This window comes from Lontra canadensis, unplaced genomic scaffold (assembly GCF_010015895.1).
Source record: "Lontra canadensis isolate GAN:19392208 unplaced genomic scaffold, GSC_riverotter_1.0 scaffold9, whole genome shotgun sequence".
In the NCBI taxonomy this organism is placed as follows: domain Eukaryota; kingdom Metazoa; phylum Chordata; class Mammalia; order Carnivora; family Mustelidae; genus Lontra; species Lontra canadensis.
In genome coordinates, this window is record NW_022631003.1 from 16,872,825 (window position 1) to 16,894,764 (window position 21,940).

The 21,940-nt window shown below is 36.7% G+C and overlaps 1 protein-coding gene across 1 annotated transcript in view; it reads right to left on the minus strand.

Annotated features, from left to right (window-relative positions):
- LOC116866179 (alpha-2-macroglobulin-like) overlaps positions 1 to 21,679 on the minus strand; it is a 41,466-nt gene extending 19,787 nt beyond the window's left edge. The window contains exons 1-18 of the mRNA XM_032854938.1: positions 21,539 to 21,679; positions 19,150 to 19,333; positions 18,174 to 18,333; positions 17,953 to 18,005; positions 15,589 to 15,609; positions 15,149 to 15,317; positions 14,454 to 14,538; positions 12,996 to 13,116; positions 12,140 to 12,254; positions 11,879 to 11,991; positions 9,773 to 9,931; positions 7,925 to 8,152; positions 7,610 to 7,673; positions 6,064 to 6,206; positions 5,302 to 5,451; positions 2,532 to 2,699; positions 1,941 to 2,049; positions 430 to 550 (exon numbers count right to left, since the gene is read on the minus strand). Of these exons, the coding sequence (XP_032710829.1) occupies positions 430 to 550; positions 1,941 to 2,049; positions 2,532 to 2,699; positions 5,302 to 5,451; positions 6,064 to 6,206; positions 7,610 to 7,673; positions 7,925 to 8,152; positions 9,773 to 9,931; positions 11,879 to 11,991; positions 12,140 to 12,254; positions 12,996 to 13,116; positions 14,454 to 14,538; positions 15,149 to 15,317; positions 15,589 to 15,609; positions 17,953 to 18,005; positions 18,174 to 18,333; positions 19,150 to 19,333; positions 21,539 to 21,624 (2,249 nt within the window). The 5' untranslated portion in view covers positions 21,625 to 21,679. The remainder of the gene's footprint in view (positions 1 to 429; positions 551 to 1,940; positions 2,050 to 2,531; positions 2,700 to 5,301; positions 5,452 to 6,063; positions 6,207 to 7,609; positions 7,674 to 7,924; positions 8,153 to 9,772; positions 9,932 to 11,878; positions 11,992 to 12,139; positions 12,255 to 12,995; positions 13,117 to 14,453; positions 14,539 to 15,148; positions 15,318 to 15,588; positions 15,610 to 17,952; positions 18,006 to 18,173; positions 18,334 to 19,149; positions 19,334 to 21,538) is intronic.
- Between the last annotated feature and the right edge of the window lie 261 nt (positions 21,680 to 21,940).

Here is a 21,940-nt window from a genome sequence, read left to right on the forward strand (position 1 = left end):
TTTTTATCAGAATTTCCTATAGGCACAGAATTATAACATTTTCTATTATAGACACTATTGTTATGAAATAAATATGTATTTTTGAGATTGCTCTTAAATTTTACTCTTTAAAATACTGTTCTAATGAGGGCAGGCTTTTTAAAGTTTTAATTCCACTACTACGGTGTATAGTTGGTCTGACTGATTCTGTTTTTAACTCAAGATTGTTGGCCAGTGAAGAATCTCTTATAGGTGTTAGTCTGTGCAGGGCCTGGTCATATTTACTCCTTATTCCCATTTTCTGGAAGTCTGAGAATTAACTGTGTGCAAAATTTCTTAGCTCTGATGCAATGTGTCTAAGAGATACTTGGATATTGAAAAATTGGCTAAAAATGGGAAATTGTGAGAAGTCTATATCATTGCCTTTTATATATAAAGAAAGTTACTTACTCTAACACCACCAAGTCCCAGATCCACGTCTCAGGGAAGTACTTTCGCACAGTCTCTGGGGGAGCCTCGGAAACAAGGGCCATCTCCATAAATTCATTGCCTCTTTGCAATTCAGATATGACTATGGTGGGTGTTGGGGGGGAGACAGAAATAATAAATACGCAGATAAAGAGATTATAATACATGCTACAAAAGAAATAAATGGTGATGGAATAGACAAGAACCAGGAGAGGATGCTTGGGTGATAAGGGAAAGCTTCTTTGAGGAGGTGGTATTTTTGCTGAATCCTGGAGTCTTAGGTCAGTTCTAAGTGAGCTGGAAGAAAAGAATCACAAGCAGAGGGCAGAGGCCTAGAGGCAAGAAGGAGCTTAGGATGGTCTATGGAGCAGAGAAAGAGTCCTCTGTGGTCATTGCGCTCTGTCTCAAGAGGAAAGTGATAGAAAGTGTGTTGGGAGGAGGACAGGACTCAGTTTCCATTTGGTGTGTTCCTCTGTGGGATCAAAGAAACATAATACCCAAACATGAAGACAATGGCTCTGAGAAAGTTTATAGGAGCGAGGGATCAAGGATTAAAAAAATTCTTTATTTCCATATGCGCCAGAAAGTCAGTCAGGTTTTCTTATCTATTTACCTTCTGTTAATGGTGTACTGGTAAATATTCAACAATCAGTTCTCTGAAAAAAATTTGTACATATATATATACATACACATATGTATGTATATATATATATACACCTTGTACATATGTAAGTTTACTGTACATATGTAAATTCTACTGTAAAGGATGGTAGACTTTTATTTATAAATAATAAAAATATATAATAATATTTACTTAAATTCCACATAACCAGTTAATTTTCACCAAACGCTTTCCTTGATTTTTTGACACATTCTCTAGTTGTACTCAACCTATATTCCACCATGATTTGATGATATTAGACTAGAAATAAATGGTTGATTACCATCTGATTCACCAGTAAAGCAATCCATTTCATTGACAAATGAATGTGACTTGAACATGAATACTGGCTGCTAATTCTGGTAAGTTAAAGGGCTTCCTTATCTAACTGGTGAGAATGTAGTCCCAACTTGTGAACATTTCTGTTTCAGTTTGTACTGATCCTCTGGAAATTATCTTTCCTTCTCAACCTCGCCCATTCCCCCATCTCCATTTACTAGAGGGAGTCATTCTTTTATGAATGACTTTCTTGATTGCTCAGTCAGAATTAACCCTTTCTTTTATTTTGCTTATCTGCACCCCCCCCCTTTTTAAAAATGGAAGTATAGTTGTTACTGTACCTCTCAGAAAATATCCCAGTCTGCCTCATATTCTCTCCAGCATGTGGGGACTTGACACAATCAGAAATTTGGAGTTTGTATTGCTATGTGATCTTGAGCGAGAACTTTAATATATCTGAATCACAAGGACTTTTTTGTTAATTTTATCACATTTTATCTTTTAAAATATTCTTTTATTTGACTCAATATATTAACTTTTAATAGTTTTTTACCTGGAGAAGAGAATAGTCTTTGAGATGAGTATGCTACTTTGTGTTCAGGCTGTGAACATACTTTGGATTTGTGAATCTTTGTGTTGGTGAACACCTTTAAGCCCATATCCTGTGAAGGAGATTATCACTTAATCAGTACCTAAGTATTCTAAAATATATACAGGCACATATTTCATTGCATTTCACAAATAATTCAATTAACTTAATACTAAACTTTCAGTGTTCACATCTTTAGAAGGGATATTGGTATACATATGGAGGTAATTTTATTCTGTTGTTAAAATTCTGTTAACAGTAATATTTTATACATATGATTTTTTATAAATAGCACCAGGCAATGAATTTCAGGAAAACTAAATTAAAAAAATTAAAATTAAAATTAAAAAAACCACATGATTACTAGTCCAAAAAATTCTAGCCCTGGCTCTGTTGCTATTAGCAGATCTGCAACTATTAGTGACCTTGGAGAAGTCACCTCTATGTGTCCCATTACCTTCAATTATGACATGAAGACATTAGAATAAGTAATTTTTTCACATATAATATTTTGTAAATCTTCAGAAGGGATCATCTATTGTATAAGGAATTTACCTGGAGGAAGCTATACATATCTTTTTCATTTGTATTTGATACAGGGGAATACAGGACCCCATTGATATAGACATTATGGTGATCGACACAGTCTCTATCATCTTCCTTCTGTTGATTCAAGCTCCCAGGGAAACCAGTGAGGTCCTTCACAGGTAGCAGGTTATAAACCTGTACAAATGCAAAGGACAAAAGGACAAACTTATTTGTGGCTTATTCTTCTTAAATGCAAAGAGAAAAGAATAATCACCACCAGTCTTTGAGCACCACTGTCACTTCAGTTATTTACAGAGATGATTTCAAAGCTGTTTTTAAGAGTTTTAAGAGAAAAAAAAAAACAAACCTAAACATTCCCATCTGAGTACTCAAAGACCACAATAATTTGTTACACAGTTCAGAGGCAAACACTAGACTCCATACTGGAATGGAATAAAACTTTATTGAGAGAAACTGATGTCTGCTGTATTTGAGACAGTATAGTATAAAACTTCAGGATGATAGAATGAAATGATGGCTTTGTCTCTCCTGTGGTTTGCAACTGACCTAGTGTGTAACAAAGTTAATGAACTTATGTTCTAAACTGGCACATGAATAAGTGTATGTCCTCTATGTAGGGCAGGATAGTATTTTCTTAGCTATTATTCATGGGAACAAAATGCTCCAGATCTTCACACAGCACATAAAATACTGGAAACGATGTTTTCAAATTCATTTGAAAGGGAAGGGGAAGACAGATGTAAAAATGCTGATAGTGCACTGTGTTATGTTCAAAGGAGTTTAAAACTGCTTGGCCAAGTAAGTAGGGTAATGAAATTAAATGCTCTCTCAGAGGTAGCTCTGTCTTACTATTCTCCATCTCCTCTCTCTGCTATTTTCTCCAAAGTGTATTATGTGTTACTATCTCTCTCATCTTCGGAAATGTAAGTTCCATGAGAGCATGGCTTTTTGTCTTTTGAGTAGGTCACTACTAGATCCCCAGCACTTCAACAAACAGTGGGCACACCTAGAACACAGCAGACACTAAATAAGTATGTGTTGAATGGATGGCTTATGCTATTGGGAGTGAAGTGTTTCATTAGTAAAATATTATCAAGGCTGTGGAGGATTGGGTTAGTGTGTTAGTGTTCTAACCCAAGTCTACTATTAACTAACTAAAAGTTTCTGCTTTTTTAATTAACAAACCAATAGGAAGGACATTCTGCCTTATCTATCTGCCAACATTGTTATAATTTAGAACCCCCTCTGAGAACTATAAAATTATGTAATATAAACATAAAACATCATTATTTTCCCATGTATCCTCTTGTTCCCATTGAAATGTACTTAATACTTCCTTTAGCAGAATTCTAATAATTTCAATTAAATTCCATTTGGAAGGACCAAAATGTTAGATGTCTTTTCTTTTTTTTTTTTTTTTTAAAGATTTTATTTGTTTATTTGATAGACAGAGATCACAGGTAGGCAGAGAGGCAGGCAGAGAGAGAGGAAGGGAAGCAGGCTCTCCCTGAGCAGAGAGCCTGATGCTGGGCTCGATCCCAGGACCCTGAGATCATGACCTGAGCTGAAGGCAGAGGCTCAAACCACTGGGCCACCCAGGCGCCCCTAGATGTCTTTTCTTATAACTTTCTTTTTCAGGTAGTAAAATATAAATTTCCCTTTGTAAAATTTTGATAGTGAGAAAAAAAGTAACTTCAGGAAGAGATTATTTCAACTGAACTCATATTGAAAATTTGAAGATATAAGCAGGTTACTGTTAGCTCGTGTTGTTGTTTCTCATTGTTCTACTCCGGCCACACCCTTGTGTTATTTCTTCTATTCACCCAACATTTTAAAGGATTTCATTTAGCAATGTAATTGGTAAATGAAATTAATTCATTTTTCCAAATTTTTTTCATCAGAGACAGTGTTTCTTCCTTCAGAAATTGTGTTCATCTTGGGACATACAGTGTTTGATATAATTCTTACAAAAACAGAAATTTGGGGCGCCTGGGTGGCTCAGTGGGTTAAAGCCTCTGCCTTCGGCTCCCGTCATGATCCCAGGGTCCTGGGATCGAGCCCTGCATTGGGCTCTCTGCTCGGCGGGGAGTCTGCTTCCTCCTCTGTCTCTGCCTGCCTCCTCTCTCTTGTCTGTCAAATAAATAAATAAAATCTTAAAAAAAAATAAAAACAGAAATTTGATATTTCATATCAGTTTTAGTTCAAGTCAATGCACCACTTTTGTTAGGCTTTTTCAAACATTACAACTAGCTTGAAAACGACTGTTACTAGTTTCATCAAGCTCTAGGATTTCAGGAACTTCAAATGGTGTATGATTTTATTAATATATATATATATATATATATAAACACATATACATGTTTGTGTATGCATATATTTAAATTATGTAAATAAATACCTATGTATTCAAATGTAATATATTTCTTATCAAAAAAGTGCCCACAAAGGAGATAAAATCTATGAACTCCTAGATAAATAAATTTTTTTTTTAAAGATTTTATTTATTTATTTGACAGAGATCACAAGTAGGCAGAGAGGCAGGCAGAGAGAGAGAGGAAGGGAAGCAGGCTCCCTGCTGAGCAGAGAGCCCGATGTGGGGCTCGATCCCAGGACCCTGAGACCATGACCCGAGCTGAAGGCAGGGGCTTAACCCACTGAGCCACCCAGGCGCCCCGATAAATAAAATTTTAATAGATCTGATCTTAGGTAGGCATTTCTCCTTGTTCTGAGCCTCTTGTGTGGCCTTTCCCGACCCCCAAGACTGCCGGGAACTCACCGAGGCTGCTGACAGCTCTGCTTCGGGCTTCAGGAGCAGCACACTTTGGTCCACCGCACGGAGGGCGCACAGGGATTGAGGAGAAGCTGAAACTCTCAGGTGGGCATGTGAAGCCGGAAGACTTTGTGCTGGACGGAAGCTCAGGTCCACCTATGGAATTGGGGAGAACGGTCGAAAAAACAAATGTCCTGATTTAACTGCGCATTCACAAGCATTTTCCAAGGGTTCCTCACATTCAGCGCACGCTCACTATGTTTGACTTGGTGGTGGTTGGCACCATGTGAATCTTGGGGCTTTTTGTCCCTTACACATCATTCTGATGCTCAAGAATCAGTTGAGCCATTATAATGATATCTAATTATTCTTATAAATTGTTAAATTTGAGACGCCATTTTTTACCTTTGGCACATGGTAAGGTGTTTATCAAGTGAGGGTGGAACGCAAATGGTTCTAGATGCTCTTGTATTTTTCTTTTGGCTCTTTAGTAGCCTTAGAAACTTGCTTACATATTTTCCAACACTTCATCATAGAAAGGAGCAAGGTATTCTGAACTGTATCATATAGTAAGAGACAATGCATGAGAATTTTGAACCAAGAGTCAAATGACATGGCTTCTTAGTGTGACTCCGCCATTACCTTGCCTAGAATCTCTGAAAAATTCATTTAATCCCTTTGGCCCCAGTGTTCACACGCAGAATGTAATTGATTATAATAGCAACTTTTGGTTTTAAGTGTCGAAAATTGCATGATGAATAAACCCACCTTGTTGGCTAGACAGTTTTCAACCCTGTATTTTGCAGAATCCCCGACCACTTCCCCATCAGGTAAAATGGTGAAGAGGAGCAATCGAGCGATGGGAGCAATGTCTGTCTCCACGGGGACTGACACGGAAAAATGGTCGTTCACTGGAGCACAGAGAGAACGAGGAGGTGAATATGGCTTAGACAACTCCCCAGGGCTGAAATGAAATTTTTCTGTTACACAAAACCATTTTTAGGAGCCTGGGCTGGTGAGTGACTGTTTCTATTAGTTAATGTAACAGATAAAAGAAAAAGTAGATGTGATAAATGAATGTTTATGTCTAAGAATTCTCTACCTCTAAGAACTCTAGGTTTAGAAAAAAAGTTTATTGAAGTGTTCTCTTATAAATCATACAATGATTTTACACCAATTTTCAGCTTTAGCTCATCTCTGTAAAGTTCTGATGCTATCTGAGGATATGGAGGCATCCACTTGGCTACTATTTGATCAAGACTTCACACTAGAGGAGGGGAATAGAACCTGAAGTTGTGTGATATAATCATCAGAATTTATTATTTTTTTTAAAGATTTTATTCATTTATTTGACAGAGTGAGAGAGCACAAGCAGGCAGAGCAGTAGAGGGAGAAGGAGAAGCAGGCTCCCCATGGAGCAGGGAGCCCAATGTGGGGCTCGATCCCAGGACCCTGGGATCATGACCTGAGCCAAAGGCAGTCGCTCAACCAACTGAGCCACCCAGGCACCCCTAATCGTCAGAGTTTAGCACATTGTATTTATCCTTATATCTTCTTTAACTTCCTATGAACAAAATATTCTATTTTTTTTTCTTACGGGGAATACTGTGCTCCTTTGATAGTTGTTTTTTCATGCCTACGTAGTCTTATTAAGGTTCTGTACATAAGTCTACAATGGTGGTTTTCTGTTGCTATGAAGATGCATCAAAAGGGTAGCTCACTGATAGTTAAGAGAGTAGCTCACTGATAGTTTTCTTATAAGTGGTCTTTCAAACTTCCTTAGAAGAGCAGAAAACTTCAGAGGTTTATATTGTTCCATATTTGTTCATGGCGAGAGTCCAATTCAATGGTGGAAGTACCCAATTCAACTTTCCATAAATCAGAACTATCTTCAAAAAGGAAATATGATATAAAGATAGAAATGACTCAGCCAAAGACCTAGTGTATAGGAAGCATTCCAAGATTTTGCCTTCTCTCTGTTTCCTGAAACATTTCTAAAATGCCATTTTGAGAAGAAGCTCCATGAATATTTACGGTTTGAAAATCTGGAATAAGCATAGATTCTAAAACAACAACCTTATCATTTTAAGTAATCTGAACAGAAGAAGCTGAAGGAAAAGAAAAGAAATATTTCATAAAGGGCAAAATGGACGAACAAACAAACACCCATTCTTTCTTTCTCCTCTCAACTTCTCATTTATTGGAGTTTGGTGGAAATCACCACTGTTTATTTGAAACTTTTTCTGGTATTTCTGCAACTTAAGGCTGACTATGTCGGAGTGGGACAGAAATGTACAACTGTGGGAATACTTACTATCTCCCTGTTCCACAGGCAGCACATGCATCCCAATTCGGACAATGCCTCCCTTTGCCATGATCTGCAAAAAAGGAAAGGAAAAGAAATCTGACTTGCCTGACAGAAATCTGGTACCCCACATCCTGCCCTTCATGCATTATGTTTGTTGTATTGAGCTCCAGCTGGCAATAATTAGCCCTAAGAGAAGTCGAACTTTCAACAGGAACTTGGACAATAAGTCAAAGTAGTGATGGCTTAAAGAATTTTGTCATTCTTTGCCTCACAGAGGGTTTTTGCCTATGGATGAGTCGATGAAGTGGCCTTCCTTCTCACCAGATAATAGAACACGAGCTCCTTCAGCTCCTGCAGGACCCGTCCATTCAGAATATAATGTGCTCGAACTGTCTGAGTTTGGCCGCAGGGCAGTTCACCAGGCAGGGGCTCTAGGCGGACAAAACTCTTGCTTGGGGAGAATACAAGATTAGCGGTGTGATGAGCTTCTTCGTACTCTGCCAACAGCCACTGGTAGCCGTAACAGGGACTAGGAACCTTGTGTCTGACCTAAAGAATTTAAAAAATGATATTATTTTCCAGATCGTATGTCATAGAGAATCTTCTCACAAAACTGCATTAGTTCACTGTCCTCCCTTAACTGGTACTTAGAAAGACTTTGCTCCACAGTAAAAAGTGAGAGTGTTTATCTGTATTGCAGATAAACCCTGCAGATTTACCCTGCAGAGGCTCCTTGGGTTGGTGTTTAAATTTCTGAAGCGCATACATGGAGGCATCTTTTGCTCTGCTTAATTTGCTCGATGTTTTTGAGGCCACTTTACCTATGCAGACAGAGGCTGGAACTATAAAACCTCACTGAGGAGATTAAATATTCTCCAGAAACTGAAGAACTACATTCCAGAAACCTATTTATGATGCGTTTCAAAAAGGTACTATGAATAAATGTGATACTGCAGCCATAGGGGTCTGAGAACACTTTCTGTCAATGGCTTTTGTTCATGAGTTGAGTTGGTGAATTAGCTGAAGTCGCTCTCTCCTGGGCTGTCCTAGGCTGGTTATTTTTAAAGATTTCTGTGGCTCTGGACTCTCAAGGTTTATAGGCCCTATTTGAGTTGTAGTTTAACTTTTCTCCATGTAGAAGTTATTTCTTATTCCTTAGTCTCATCCTCACCTCCCAAGTGGTGTGAGTGAATCCTTATGTCAGCAAAACACTTTATTTCTATTTTAATATATATTCTAGTGACAACAGGTAAATGATTATCAAAAAGAGGGGGTGTTTAAAAATAATTTTTTAAAAAAGATTGAATTTATTTATTTGACAGAGAGAGAGAGATCACAAATAGGCAGAGAGGCAGGCAGAGGGGGAGGGAGAAGCAGGCTCCCTGCTGAGCAGAGAGCCAGATGCGGGGCTCATCGATCCCAGAACCCTGAGATCATGACCTGAGCCAAAGGCAGAGACTAACCCACTGAGCCACCCAGGTGCCCCTAAAAATAATGTTTTTATTTTCAGGATAAGAACATTGCCTAGCACATAGAAAACATCCAAGAGACTTCTTGATTGAATAAATGAATGAATGCTCAGTTTTTAATTATTAGAAAGTATGGGCTTTCATGCCATCTATTTAAAGGGCAGTCAATAAAATATACTATTTATTCTGTTTATTTATATCATTATTATGTAATATCTATTGTGTATCCATATATCTCTTATTGTATATCTACATTTCTATTGATGAATAGAAAACTCTATGCTATACCAAGTAAGTTATATCGGTATAACAAAACCTGGAGAAAACTAGAATAGCAGGACAAAAATAAAGTAGGAACAACAACTGAGAGTATATATACTTGAAAGCAAATGCTAATGATGTTGAACTGGACTTTAAAATGATAGCCAAGGTGAAGGGAGCTTGCATTATCATTTCTTATATGTAAATTTTTATTTATTGTTATTTCAAAATAACACATCAACTGTTAAAAAAGAAATTAAACATCACATTTAATCCTAGCACCCTGAAAACTGAAGGGTGTTATGTTTGTTTGTTTGTTTATTTATTTATTTTTCTGATTCCATAGGACTAAATGCAACTTGGAAATATCATCACTTTTAGGTTGCAACCTTATTTCCAAGGCTACTTCATGTCATTGGTAACTTCTCTTCAAACTTACCCTGACAGTGAGAGAGGTACCCTTAATGTTGGTGGTGTTGATAGAGAATTGAACCAGGCCATGCTCATCAGTGGTGGCATTGGAGTTATAGTTAGCTTCATTTGCTGTGATGAAGACAAGTTCATTTGGCATGGGGACACCTTTCCCATCCACTAGTTGTGCCTGAAGATTAAAATTTGTGGATCAGTTATATGGTTAATACCCAGTAACCAAACATTCATTTTATTACAAATATTTATTATGTCCTGTATATTGGACATGGTTCCAGGCATTGAGACTACAGTGGTGAACAAAGCAAAGTTCCTGCCATCATAGAAAAGAGATCTATTTTAAATAAATGCATAGATGATATATATTTATTTTGTAGTAATCAACCCTAAGACAAAAAATAAAGCATTGTGGGGATTCCTGGGTGGCTCAGTCAGTTAAGCGTCTGCTTCTTGATTTCAGTTCAGGTTGATCTCAGGGTTGTGGGATTGAGCTCCACATCGGACTCTGTACTGGGTGCGGAGCCTGCTTATGATTCTCTCTCTTCCTCTTCCCTACCCCACTCCCCCCCCAAATAAAATAAAATAAAGCAGTGTGAAAAGACTGAGAATCATGGAGCTGATGATAGGGGTGACCTAAAAAAAGGATTCTGTGGATATTTTGGAAATGCCATGTATTATATAGAACTCTTGGAGAGTTACAGAGCACAAGTGTCAGTAATGAAAATTTTTAACTTCTTAGCCAAATTTAATTGAGCTCAATACACTTATTTTATGACCAACCCTTAACTTTCTATGGATTAGTGTTCTAAAATATAAGTGCACAAGATAGCAATTGCTAATACATTACCTTGTGTACTTTTCTAGTTGTTTTTTTATACATCTGCTTCTCAATCTAGACTTTCAAACTTTTGGAAGGTAGGCGAGTATTATGAGGGACTTCCCAAGTGAAAAATGCAAAGTTGAATAGAATCATACAGTATTACATAAGGGCCTAAAGTCAAATTACTGCTAATATTGAACTCAGTAGATGAATAATTTGATTCAGATTGCAAAGATGATGATTCTTTTTCAGTAGAAGCTACTTTCAGTAGAAGGAAGCACAATTGGGAGACTTGGATCCATATTTATAATTGATTAATAAAATCTCAGTTTGCTAGTGAAATATTGGCTGCACATACAAATTCAAGGACAGGTACAAAATTCTGATTTTCTTTTGATGAAAGAGTCTTATGACTAATGGGGTAATTATTTAGCAGGAATGAAGTATCAAAAAAGTACAATATACCTCTCAGAAATTAAAAATAAATGGACTGCTCATTTTAGGAAGTGAATTTCTCAAATCTTTTGCTGTCATAACATAATTAAAACATTCTAAAACGTGCTCCACCCCTTTTTAGTGAGGTTTTGTCCCTCTCTGCTTTGGTATCCACACTACAACCTCATAACATTTCCATTAAGAATATGACACACAATAATTACACATTGATGGACATACAACTGTCATCTCAGACTCTGGAGTCAGAAAGATCCATCTGCACATCTACTTATAATACAAAAAATAACAATACAAGATATTTTGTAGATACATGAGAAAATTTATATTTTTAAAATCTGGAAGCCTTAAATAGAAATATTTTACCCTTTTGTGCACTGTTTTTAAAAATATATTCCTGTTGTTATAGAGAAAATAATATAAATATAATACCCATGAAAGAAACACCAGGTAGAGTAGAATCTTTTATACTTCAAAATAAAAAAGCCATCTACCCACTCATTTCCCATACAAAGTTAGCAATAGCACGATAATTTAAAAGGCCACCATAACTTCTGAGATTCTTGTAAGAAAATATAAAAATCCAAGACTACTGGTAAACCAAGGAAAGACTGAGTGATATCACACAATGTTGTTCTAAAGGTGAAAAAAATTTTGATGGTGTTTTAGAATAATTTTGTAGATTTCATACACTAATTTACAGAGGAACAGATTTATTTTTATGTGGTTTTACACTTTTGGTTAGGTTAATCAATAGATAATAAACCAGGTCTGGTTTTAGCATAACATAATATGCTTATTAAGTGATAGTACAAAATTTGATTTGTGACTTAGAAAATACTTCACCTGCCCAAAGAAGGGGATCCCTTGTCTAAAGTATGGGTCCACTTTTGTGAATGAGAGTTTGGTTATGGTTCTTGTTATTTCAGTGGATCCTTTTCCAGTTAATTCTACCTCTGGAAAAAAGAAAAATAAAAAAATAAGTTTTCCTGGAAGGATGATCTCTCTGAACTTCTTACACTACTTTCATTGCAGTTCATAGTTCAGCAAAGGAAATAAATCCATGTTCATTTTTTTTCTCCCATAACCATGTGGTATGCAAACCTGTTCCTTCTTCTTGAATCTTGGCCTCCGCCTCAAGTTTCATTTCATACCCTTGTCTCTTCATCTGGAATATCCTTGTTTTTACTTGCTGAGAGATGCAACCCTGGCTGTTTAGCTAGGCAGGGATAAAATACAAAAACATAACACTGGACAGATCAGATGTTGATTAATCTGGTGGGATTTTTTGGGGACAATATAACCTAGGGATTTTCTATGACAAGAACACAACTCATATTCTCTAGAGATTAATTATGATTGCATTTCATAATAGTATCTGGTTTATAATGGATATATTTCTTAGTATCTGATAGTCCCTAGAGTTAATGCAATAGGAAATGTCTTAAAAATTTGTGGGTAATCCTACTGTAGCAGGGAACTAAGTTTTCAGAAGTCTAGCTCCCCTTCCATAGTATGCAACTGTTGCTGGAAAGGGGCTGCCGATCTGGAGACTGTTTCCTGTCTCCCTGATCCCTAGGAGGGGCTATATGACAAGTTCTTGCTCATGGAAAGAAGGAAAAACATACACCCTTCCCAGCCAAAGTGATTAACAGGTGTAATGCTTTTTCTTCTTCCTTCATACAAGTAGATGCCCAAGGCAGCTCTGGATGCCAAGTATTGGAGATTGCTCAACTTTCATTATTCTGGGAGCTTGGTGGGCCAGGAACACCCACAGTGGAAAATTACAAGAAATAAATAATTCCTATTGTGCTAAATCACTGATATTTAAAAATCATTGTACCTAACATAGAATTCCCTTACAGATTGCTCTCTTCCTGAGTTAGTACCATGTTGTAATTCATTGCTTATTAACAATATCTCCATTGTTAGTCCCTGGAAAGAACAGTTTTTCACCTACCTGGTGACTGAATTTCTCACAGACAGCCTGTGACTCTCCACTATAGCAGTTAGAAGGGTTACTATACTTTCTGCATACTCTCATAGTCATATGTCCTGGGACGGGCTTCCCATATGTGTATCTGTCATAAGAACATTGCCAAATGAATCAAAGCAGACATTGAACATCTCCATTTTCTACTTACTTCCATTCTCCTCTTAGCAATAGTATATTTTTACCCTCTGTACTTCTCTCTAATCTCTGCAGGGCTCTCACAGTGTTGAGAGCAAGTATGCTAAGTTACTCTTTTTAAAAAAATCTCCAGTGCCAATGCTGAAATTGACTACAGTCTTTGATCATGTCTTTTTTCCCTTAATTTTTTATTTTTAATTTCACCTTAAAAAATATATACATATATATTTATTACCAAAGCTACACCTGTTCTTAAAAGAAAAAAAAAACAGTATCAACAAAATGAAAATGAGAGAGAGAAGAAGACCTCAATTCTACCTAGGAATACAAACTATGAATATGATGGTGTTTCCTTCCATTATCCTTTTCCAATGTGTAGCTCTCTCTATATATATGGAGTTTAACTTCTCTACTTTTTATAAAAATGGGGTTGTGGCATATTTACATGTATGTCATTGATGGTTGATGTGTTTTCAAGGGTATTTGTTTCCTTCCCTACATATCTTTATTTGCAAGAGTATTGGCTCACCTGTTACATAGGATCAGGAACTTGGTGGCAATTACTCTGAGACGGTGAAGGGACCCAGCTGAACCGTGGGTGCATTACACGTGTGGTCTTTAGGCAGAGCTGTTTTCTTCAGTGCTAGTGCTGCTTTCTGCTAGTGTTTTCTGCTAGTGCTACCCCTGGACTACTAGAGATGGGCATGAGATTTTAGAAACATGAATTTTCAAGGTTGGAAAGGACCAAGCTGAGAGATCATGTCCAGTCTCATCTGTAAAAATGGCAGTGCTGAGAGGTAGGTGACATGCCTTCAGTCGACCAAGGACTCAGCTGAGATTTTGGTAATATGCCTATCTCTACAAATTCTGAATCTAAGCTGTTTTTCCACTATGCATGCAAGGTCAGGTAAATGATCTGTTGATGATAGAATTTCCTCTACAGCCTAGGGAAGGGAAAGCCACTATACCCTTCAACACTATCCCATTTGTGTGTGTATATGTGTGTGTGTATAGCTTTGTCACTTTCAGAATCAACTACTGTAGATAGCTTCTCTAAGAACAGTTGCTTGCCCCATGATAGTTACAATAATACCGGTAAGGCCATGAAAGAAAAAAGAAGGAAAAATAGAAAAACAACAGGTGAGGAACATTCCAGAGATGGGATGATCCCCATGTACTAAAAGTATTTGTACTCTCACTGCTCCTAAAAAAATGAGTTAAAATATCCCAAATAGTGAGTCTCCTTTATATAATTCTCTCAAAAGATTAAAAAATATATAAACTCACAGGCCACACACTGACACATTCACCTCTTCTTCCAAGATAGTGATTATCCTTGGCATTGTTATTTGCACTTCAAACTTGGGAAGCACTGTTTATTGGAGATAAAGGAAGTTAGTGATCGTTTTTCAACTTTTGGGGACTTAGTATTTTCAGTAAAATTCCCTAATAATATTTTAGGGTTCTGAAAGGTAGCTATACTCTCCAATATGACCACCTTACTATCAATGGATATTCTTTTTTTTTTTTTTAAAGATTTTATTTAATTATTTGAAAGAGAAAGAGCACAAGCAGGGGGAGGGGAGGGGGAAAGGGATAAGCAGATACCCCGCTGGGCAGGGATCCCTGGGATCATGACCTGAGCCCAAGGCAGGTGCTTAACTGACTGAGCCACCCAGGTGCCCCTAAAATGGATATTCTGATTGAAGGACTGTAACCTTAATGAATTATGGAAGACTTGTCTAAAACAAGGATGTTTCACATATGTTTTGAGATTAAAAATTATTACAAAAAATAACCAAGCTATATGAAGTTCTATGCACAGATCACTGATAGTCTCATTGGAGTTAGATATAACTGATTCTACTCAAAGCTCAACCTCACTACATAGAAAACAGAAGGACTGTAAATTAAAGTGCCAATTCTAGGCCCTAGAAGTTTAGATATGAAGAAAATGCTCCACAACTTTTCATAATCCATACCAAATTCCTCCACAGTGAAGGCGTGTGTTGTCACTCCACCTGATTTCTTCTGTACCACCACCTTATAGGAGCCCTGAAAGGGCTCTGACGAGAGGGGAAAGCTCAATTGCTTGAGACCATTCTCTAACAGGAGTTTCTGCCATTGTGCGATGCGATTTTCTTTCGGGTCCTATGGATACAGTAATTGTAACTTACAAAGCTTAGAGCATTAGACACAATAAAAGCAATCTATGGAAACTCCTATGTTATCCACAAAGAGATATCATTGGTGGTGATACCCATTGGTGGTGGTGAGGGATGGGGAGGACAGATGTTAGAACCATCTAGTGCTGTGTGAGCTCAAAGGTTTCTCCCTTAATGACAAGTTTCTGGTATATTGTCAGAACCTCTCAAATATAAACATTTTCTCTAAATTTATTTAATTCTGTTTATTTGCTTACCTGAATGTATACTTGTGAAATCTGAAAGACAAAAGAGAAATAAAGGAATGCAGAATTATTCTCAAATATTCTCAAATTCTGATTTATAAACAAGACAGCTTTATGTAGAATAACTCTATCTGTAGTAAAACAGAAAAAAAAAATCCAGGTTAAATTTTACAAAACTTAGGGGGAGACGAACCATGAGAGACTGTGGACTCTGAGAACCAAACTGAGGGCTTTGGGGGGTTGGGTGAGCCTGGTGGTGGGTATTAAGGAGGGCAAGTATTGCATGGAGCACTGGGTGTGATGCATAAACAATGAATCTTGGAACACTGAAAAAATAACATTAAATTAAAAAAATTTTACAAAACATTTAATTAATCTACTTTAAGCAATTAATAAATAATGTTAAGAACTTATTAGACCTATGAGCAACAAATATCCATGTGCATAACCACTCATTTAGAATGGGATTTACTAACATTACTTGAATACTTATAGGATCCTAGTGAGGAACACTCCTTTGTTATGAAATTTTAGAGATTAAGAAATAAACTAATGGAACTATGAGAACTGTACTCAGTCCCAAATATTGAGATGGTCATGGAATTCTTAGTTCTAAGAATAAAGAGGGAGAATAGCTCCTTTACTATCAGTGGTTAGTCATTTTTAAAAAACTATTTAAGTGCTTACCATGTGCATTGTATAGCAATGCACAAAAGAATTTGTATTCTAATAAGGATGGATATATAAGAAACACACACATACACATATATATACACATATACATATATCTGAGAGATATATATTTTATATATACTTAATATATTACATATTAAGTATATATAAAATTAAGTATATATAAAATATTATATATTTATACATTATATATTAATATATCGCCTAATTTTATATTGATATTTATTTGATATTCAGTATTTATTTGACATATATATCAATATATGATATCAATCCTATATCTCAAAGATAAAAAATGTATGATAAACATATATATGTGTGTATATACATACACACACACACACACATAGACACACATATGGACACACCTGATTTATATTAGGTAGTGAAATGTTGAGAAGCAAAATGGAGCAGGGTAAGGCTGCCAGAGTGATGGATGAGGTGCTTATTTTATTTTATTTTTTATTTATTTATTAAAAAAAATTTTTTTAAGCTGTTCTTTTTTTTTTTTTTAAAGATTTTATTTATTTATTTGACAGACAGAGATCACAAGTAGGCAGAGAGGCAAGGCAGAGAGAGAGGAGGAAGTACGCTCCCCGAGGAGCTGAGAGCCCAATGCGGGGCTTGATCCCAGGACGCTGGGATCATGACCTGAGCTGAAAGCAGAGGCTTTAAACCACTGAGCCACCCAGGCGCCCTGAGGTGCTTATTTTAGATAGAGGAATGGAAGTAGAAACTAGAAGATCAGCTTTAAGTTTACTGCAACAGCCTTGTTAGAGGTGATATTGGCCAGGATGAGATTGTGGCAATTCAGGTTGTTAGAAATAGAAATAGTCTGGATTATTTCAAGCTAGCATGATTTTCTGATAAAGTGGATATAGGTATGAGAGAAAGAGAGGAAATAGGGATTATGCAATAATTTTTTTTAAGATTTATTTATTTATTTTAGAGGGAGCAAGAGTGGGAGTGGGAGGAGGGGCAGAGGGAGAAAGAGAGGGAGACTCCTCAAGCCAACTTCTCACCGAACTCAGAGCCCGACACTGGGCTTGATCCCAGGACCCTGAGATGGTGACCTGAGCCAAAATCAAGACTGGGTTGCTTAACCAACTAAGCCACCCAGGTGCCCCAAGATAAACTTTTGTTTTAGGAGTTACAAGAAAAGAATTGCCTCTGAGATAAGAAGTTGTAGTGAAGCAGTACATTTGGGAGAAAAAAATTAAGATTTTCTGCTTTGATGTCTGCATTAAAATTGAAAGAGTTGTTTCTTATAAGTATCAGGTGTTAATCTCAAAGAACAAACACTGATTATACTCTTCCTTGACAGAAGAGGTTCTGGTAGGCATGTTTAGAAAAATTTTAAATCTTTGAGAAGTTATTTGAATTTAACTTATTTCATGGTATAGGCATGTCTATTATTTAATATATATTTCTAATTTGCCTAGTGGAGAACTTTATAAAGAGTAAGTTTGATTGTGTGACAACTAAGTACCAGTACCAAGCTGGAAAGAACTAGCTACTTCCTTGACCTGAGATTCTGGTTTAAACAAGGATCATGCACTATTGTAATGCCAGAAATCATTGCTAATGATACCAGATTCTTTCTCTCCCTGTCTGCTCCCAGCACCAAAAACAGGCATCCAGATTGTTTATGCAGATAATAATGATAGGTATTTGGAGACTCACCAACTCATTCAAGGGGTGAAAATTTTCATCCAACGCAACAACACGAAACTTCACTGAAACAGAAATATTTTCCATAAGTCCCAGAAACCTTAAATCAGGCTTAGTGGCTGATAAAAAAAAAACAACTGTTAAAGAACCAGGGCTATAGAGCCCTGGGGAAGATGCAGGGGAGGAAGGTCTTTCCTTTTGGGAGTTGTTCTGACTATAGGGCCTTTTCATACCTGTCTGCCCTGGTTTGTAGATGGGCTTGTCTGTCTGGACAAAGACGAGATTCTCTTGGTTTTTAACCACCACTGTGGTCCGCCTTTTGAATTCTTGGGTTGGTCCTTTCACTTGGATAGTGAGGAACATGACCTCTTCATTGGTTAGAGATCTTGGGACCTGAAATATAGGACAGACCATAAGAATCCATTCAGTCTTGCAAGTTTCCTCCTCCACTCCTTGTCCCTCTCCTCCCTGGAGATCTGGCCCCTTTACTTCACTGCACCCCCTCATTTTCATCAGGGGAAGTTGGCATGGACAGGAATTATTTCTGTTATTTTACAATGGGGAGACAGAACAGAAGATGGAGGAAAATACAGGAAAAAAGAGGTCATAATTGAGACTTACGTCTCCTTATAGATCAGCCAATACGTCTTGATTCAATTATGTGATGAACTTTACCAAGTTGATGTTCTGTGTTAAAAGGGCATGGTAGAAGCATATTTAAGGCTATGGGAAATGAAGCTACCATATTTTATTGGCCGTAGGCTGTAAGCATTTTACATATGGGTAACTCTGAAGAGATAGTGGATATTTGCTTATGGTAATTTCTACAATTTTCCCTGTTCAATATGGGCTGATGTGTGTCTGCGAGACCACCACTGGAGGCTTATGTCGTGGGTTAATCCGGCTTGCCTTATTAATATTTTTTCCATTTTAATGTTAAGAAGTCACATTTTCCTTTTGTCTAGTGCATACTGCTTTTTCCTCCTGGCTAATAGAAATTTTCTTTGATCATTAAGTTGATTTTTAATATGCCTCTGAGTATTCATCTCCCATTGGAAATTCATGCATTGCTTCTTAATTTTTTGCCCCACTTAAGATTTCTTTCTGAAGTCTTTGCCAGGCTCTCCAAGTTTTATCTTGACTGAATTCTAGATGCCTATTATCCTAACCAGTAGAATTAAGTATATGAAGTCAAACAGGCATACTCACAGTGAAGGAGACACAGTGGAATAAGTCCTTCTCCACCACCAGGTCAGTGAAGAGGCTCTTGTTCTCCCTGACAGACTCCAAGGAAGCACTCACAGTCACTGTCTCATTCAGGTAGCTCAGAAGGAGGCAGCCCTTCTCAGGGGTTTCAGAGTGGATCAGGGAGGGGACCAGGACCATATACTGCCTGGGAATGGAGGAGTCCAGTTAGCGGAAAATGTAGGAGGAGAGGTATTGCTATGATCAGCACTATTTTCTATCACAATGATTGTTACTAACATTAGTTTGATACCAAGAGAGGACATATTGATGAACATGACATTGGTCTCTGCTGTTGAATGGCATGCGTGAGAATTATTCCCTGTTCCATCACCAGTGCCATGGCAGTGAACATTTTGCTGGAAGTGAGCTTTAAATAGATTAAAATTTGCTAGGATACTTCGCTTTAAGGAACACAATATGGGAGCATCTGAATTCAAATAAAACTATGCTAATTATGTTTATTCATGTTGTAAATCTATTTTACACGAGGATTGCTGTAAAAAGCAAGCAAAGTCTCAGGAGAGACACTACAAAAACCAATCAATAAACAGTATTTTCATTGGATATATATATTCAACAACCCTGTAAAAATGATAAGGCAAATACTTGCTTCCACTTTACAGATATGGAATCTGAGTCCCAAAGAAAATGAGTCATTAGTTTAAAGTCTCAGTTGTAAGTAACTAATGAAATCTTCATGTTACCTAACCCTGACTGTTTGCATTTTAAATATTTGCCATTCAGCTCATGGCTAGACAATGGTTCCACCCCAAAACGGCCTTCTAGTGATGGAATTTTGGGTCTTGGTAACTCATGAGCAGAACAGAAACTTTGCCAATTCCCTCATATATAATTTTGACTATGTAGTTTTCAAACATTTTTGCTTACAGGATTCGTAAAATAATTTTTAGACGCTATTCATTTCTTACATATTTTCAAGCAAACATGTACATTTTTACACAAATAATAACAAAATGTATTATTTTGATGAAATTTTAAGTTAAAACTTAGTTTTCTATAAGTTTTTGATGGATTCTTAAATATCAGTGATGAGAAACCCAGTATGACCTACTTAAAAAGTACACCAAAAAGGTTCTTTTTGTAATGATCAGAAATTTAACATCTTTCCTATTTTTTCCCTCCTTAAACTTGAATTACCATGCCACTTACTACATAGAAGTTTAACCTAAGATTTTTATGCTTCAAAATATATTTATGGATAACTCTTGCTTCTTTATTAACTAGTTTCTTTATTAACTATATATGTGTGTGTATATATATACACACATATACTCATATACATGTAATGTTATTTATGGAAGCTTAATTTAAATTTAATTCTTTATGTGATCATGAAACTGTTAAACATTTTCTTCTGGACTGAATTATTTTCAAGTCTTACTAGTATATAACTGATCAAAACAAAATAAGTGTATTATAATATTCATACATATTAGATATAAAATAAAAATATTTTTGAAACACATCTTTAATAAGAACAATGAGCTTTTTTTCTGTATCCATGGATGGATATTCCTTAATTGTGGGAATTAAAGGAGGCTTAACATTAATTCTGTTGCTATTTTTAGTTTGTATGGACATGAGTGCCACAAAAAATTGTTTACATAAAGTAAATAAAATACAGATAAAACAATTATATCACTGTTTCCAGTTCTTAGAACTCCTTCTGCATTAGGTACCAAAAATCACCCAGTGCCTATTATCAAGAATTGCTTCTAATCATCTATCAGCTCATGTTTTCTTTAGATCTCCCTTCAACTTTGTTGAAATCAAGAATTCATCACCACATAATCTGCAAAAGAATTTTCTCCCTCATTGTGAGAATCCTTTGCTTTCTCAACATCAGCATCAGTATTTCAAATTATTCCTTTATCAGTATTTCAAATTATTCCACCTTACAGATTTCGATGCTCTAGGGCGATGCTCCATGGTGACATCTGATTGAGGGAAAGATTTGTCCTTCTTTTATAAAGTGGAAGATCGGCAATAAGAAAGAAGTAAGGAAGGATAAATAGCCTGGTCTCGAGCAAATCAATCTGAATGTGAGGATCTGAAAATTGATTCCTTTAAAAGTATCAATTGCCAATGACCCTCAGAAAATCTTTGTATATCCCTAGAAAATTTAGAAAGTCAGAGATTCAGAGTTGGAGAAAAAGAATTAAGAGTAAGTAAAGAATGAATAAACTAGATTTATGAAATCTCATCATTGGAGGAGCCCTTGGAGTTAAGAAGGTGACAGTTTTGTGGGAAAAACAAATGACCAGTCTAAATGAGAATCAAAGAATTCTCTTCTAAGGAAAAGATTCTTCACGTCCTCTGTGAAACTCACGGTTTTCCAGAGACTGAGACATCCACAGGCAGGAAGACCAGAAGGAGGAGAATAAGATTTGGATGAACGAGTGTGTCCTTCCCCATGTTGCAGGGAGAAGGGCCCTGAGGAGACCAGACTGTATTCTGCCCTGCTTCCTGCAACTGGTCTGGTCCCAAACATTCCTTAGAGGAACTAGGCTTTATGCTGCTCCAGTGCAAACAGGAAGTTCCACCCACACATGGTGTCTAAACAAAGTAGAGGTTTCTGAACGTTCTGTGAAAGGGTGGTTGCTCTTAGGGCCTAATTACAGTCAAGATTATTTCCGGGTAGGGTGAATAGAATTCCTTGAGGGATAAAATCCACATTCCCGTTAAGTGCTCACTTTCTCTGGGTTTTATTATAAAGCAGCTAATCGGCTTT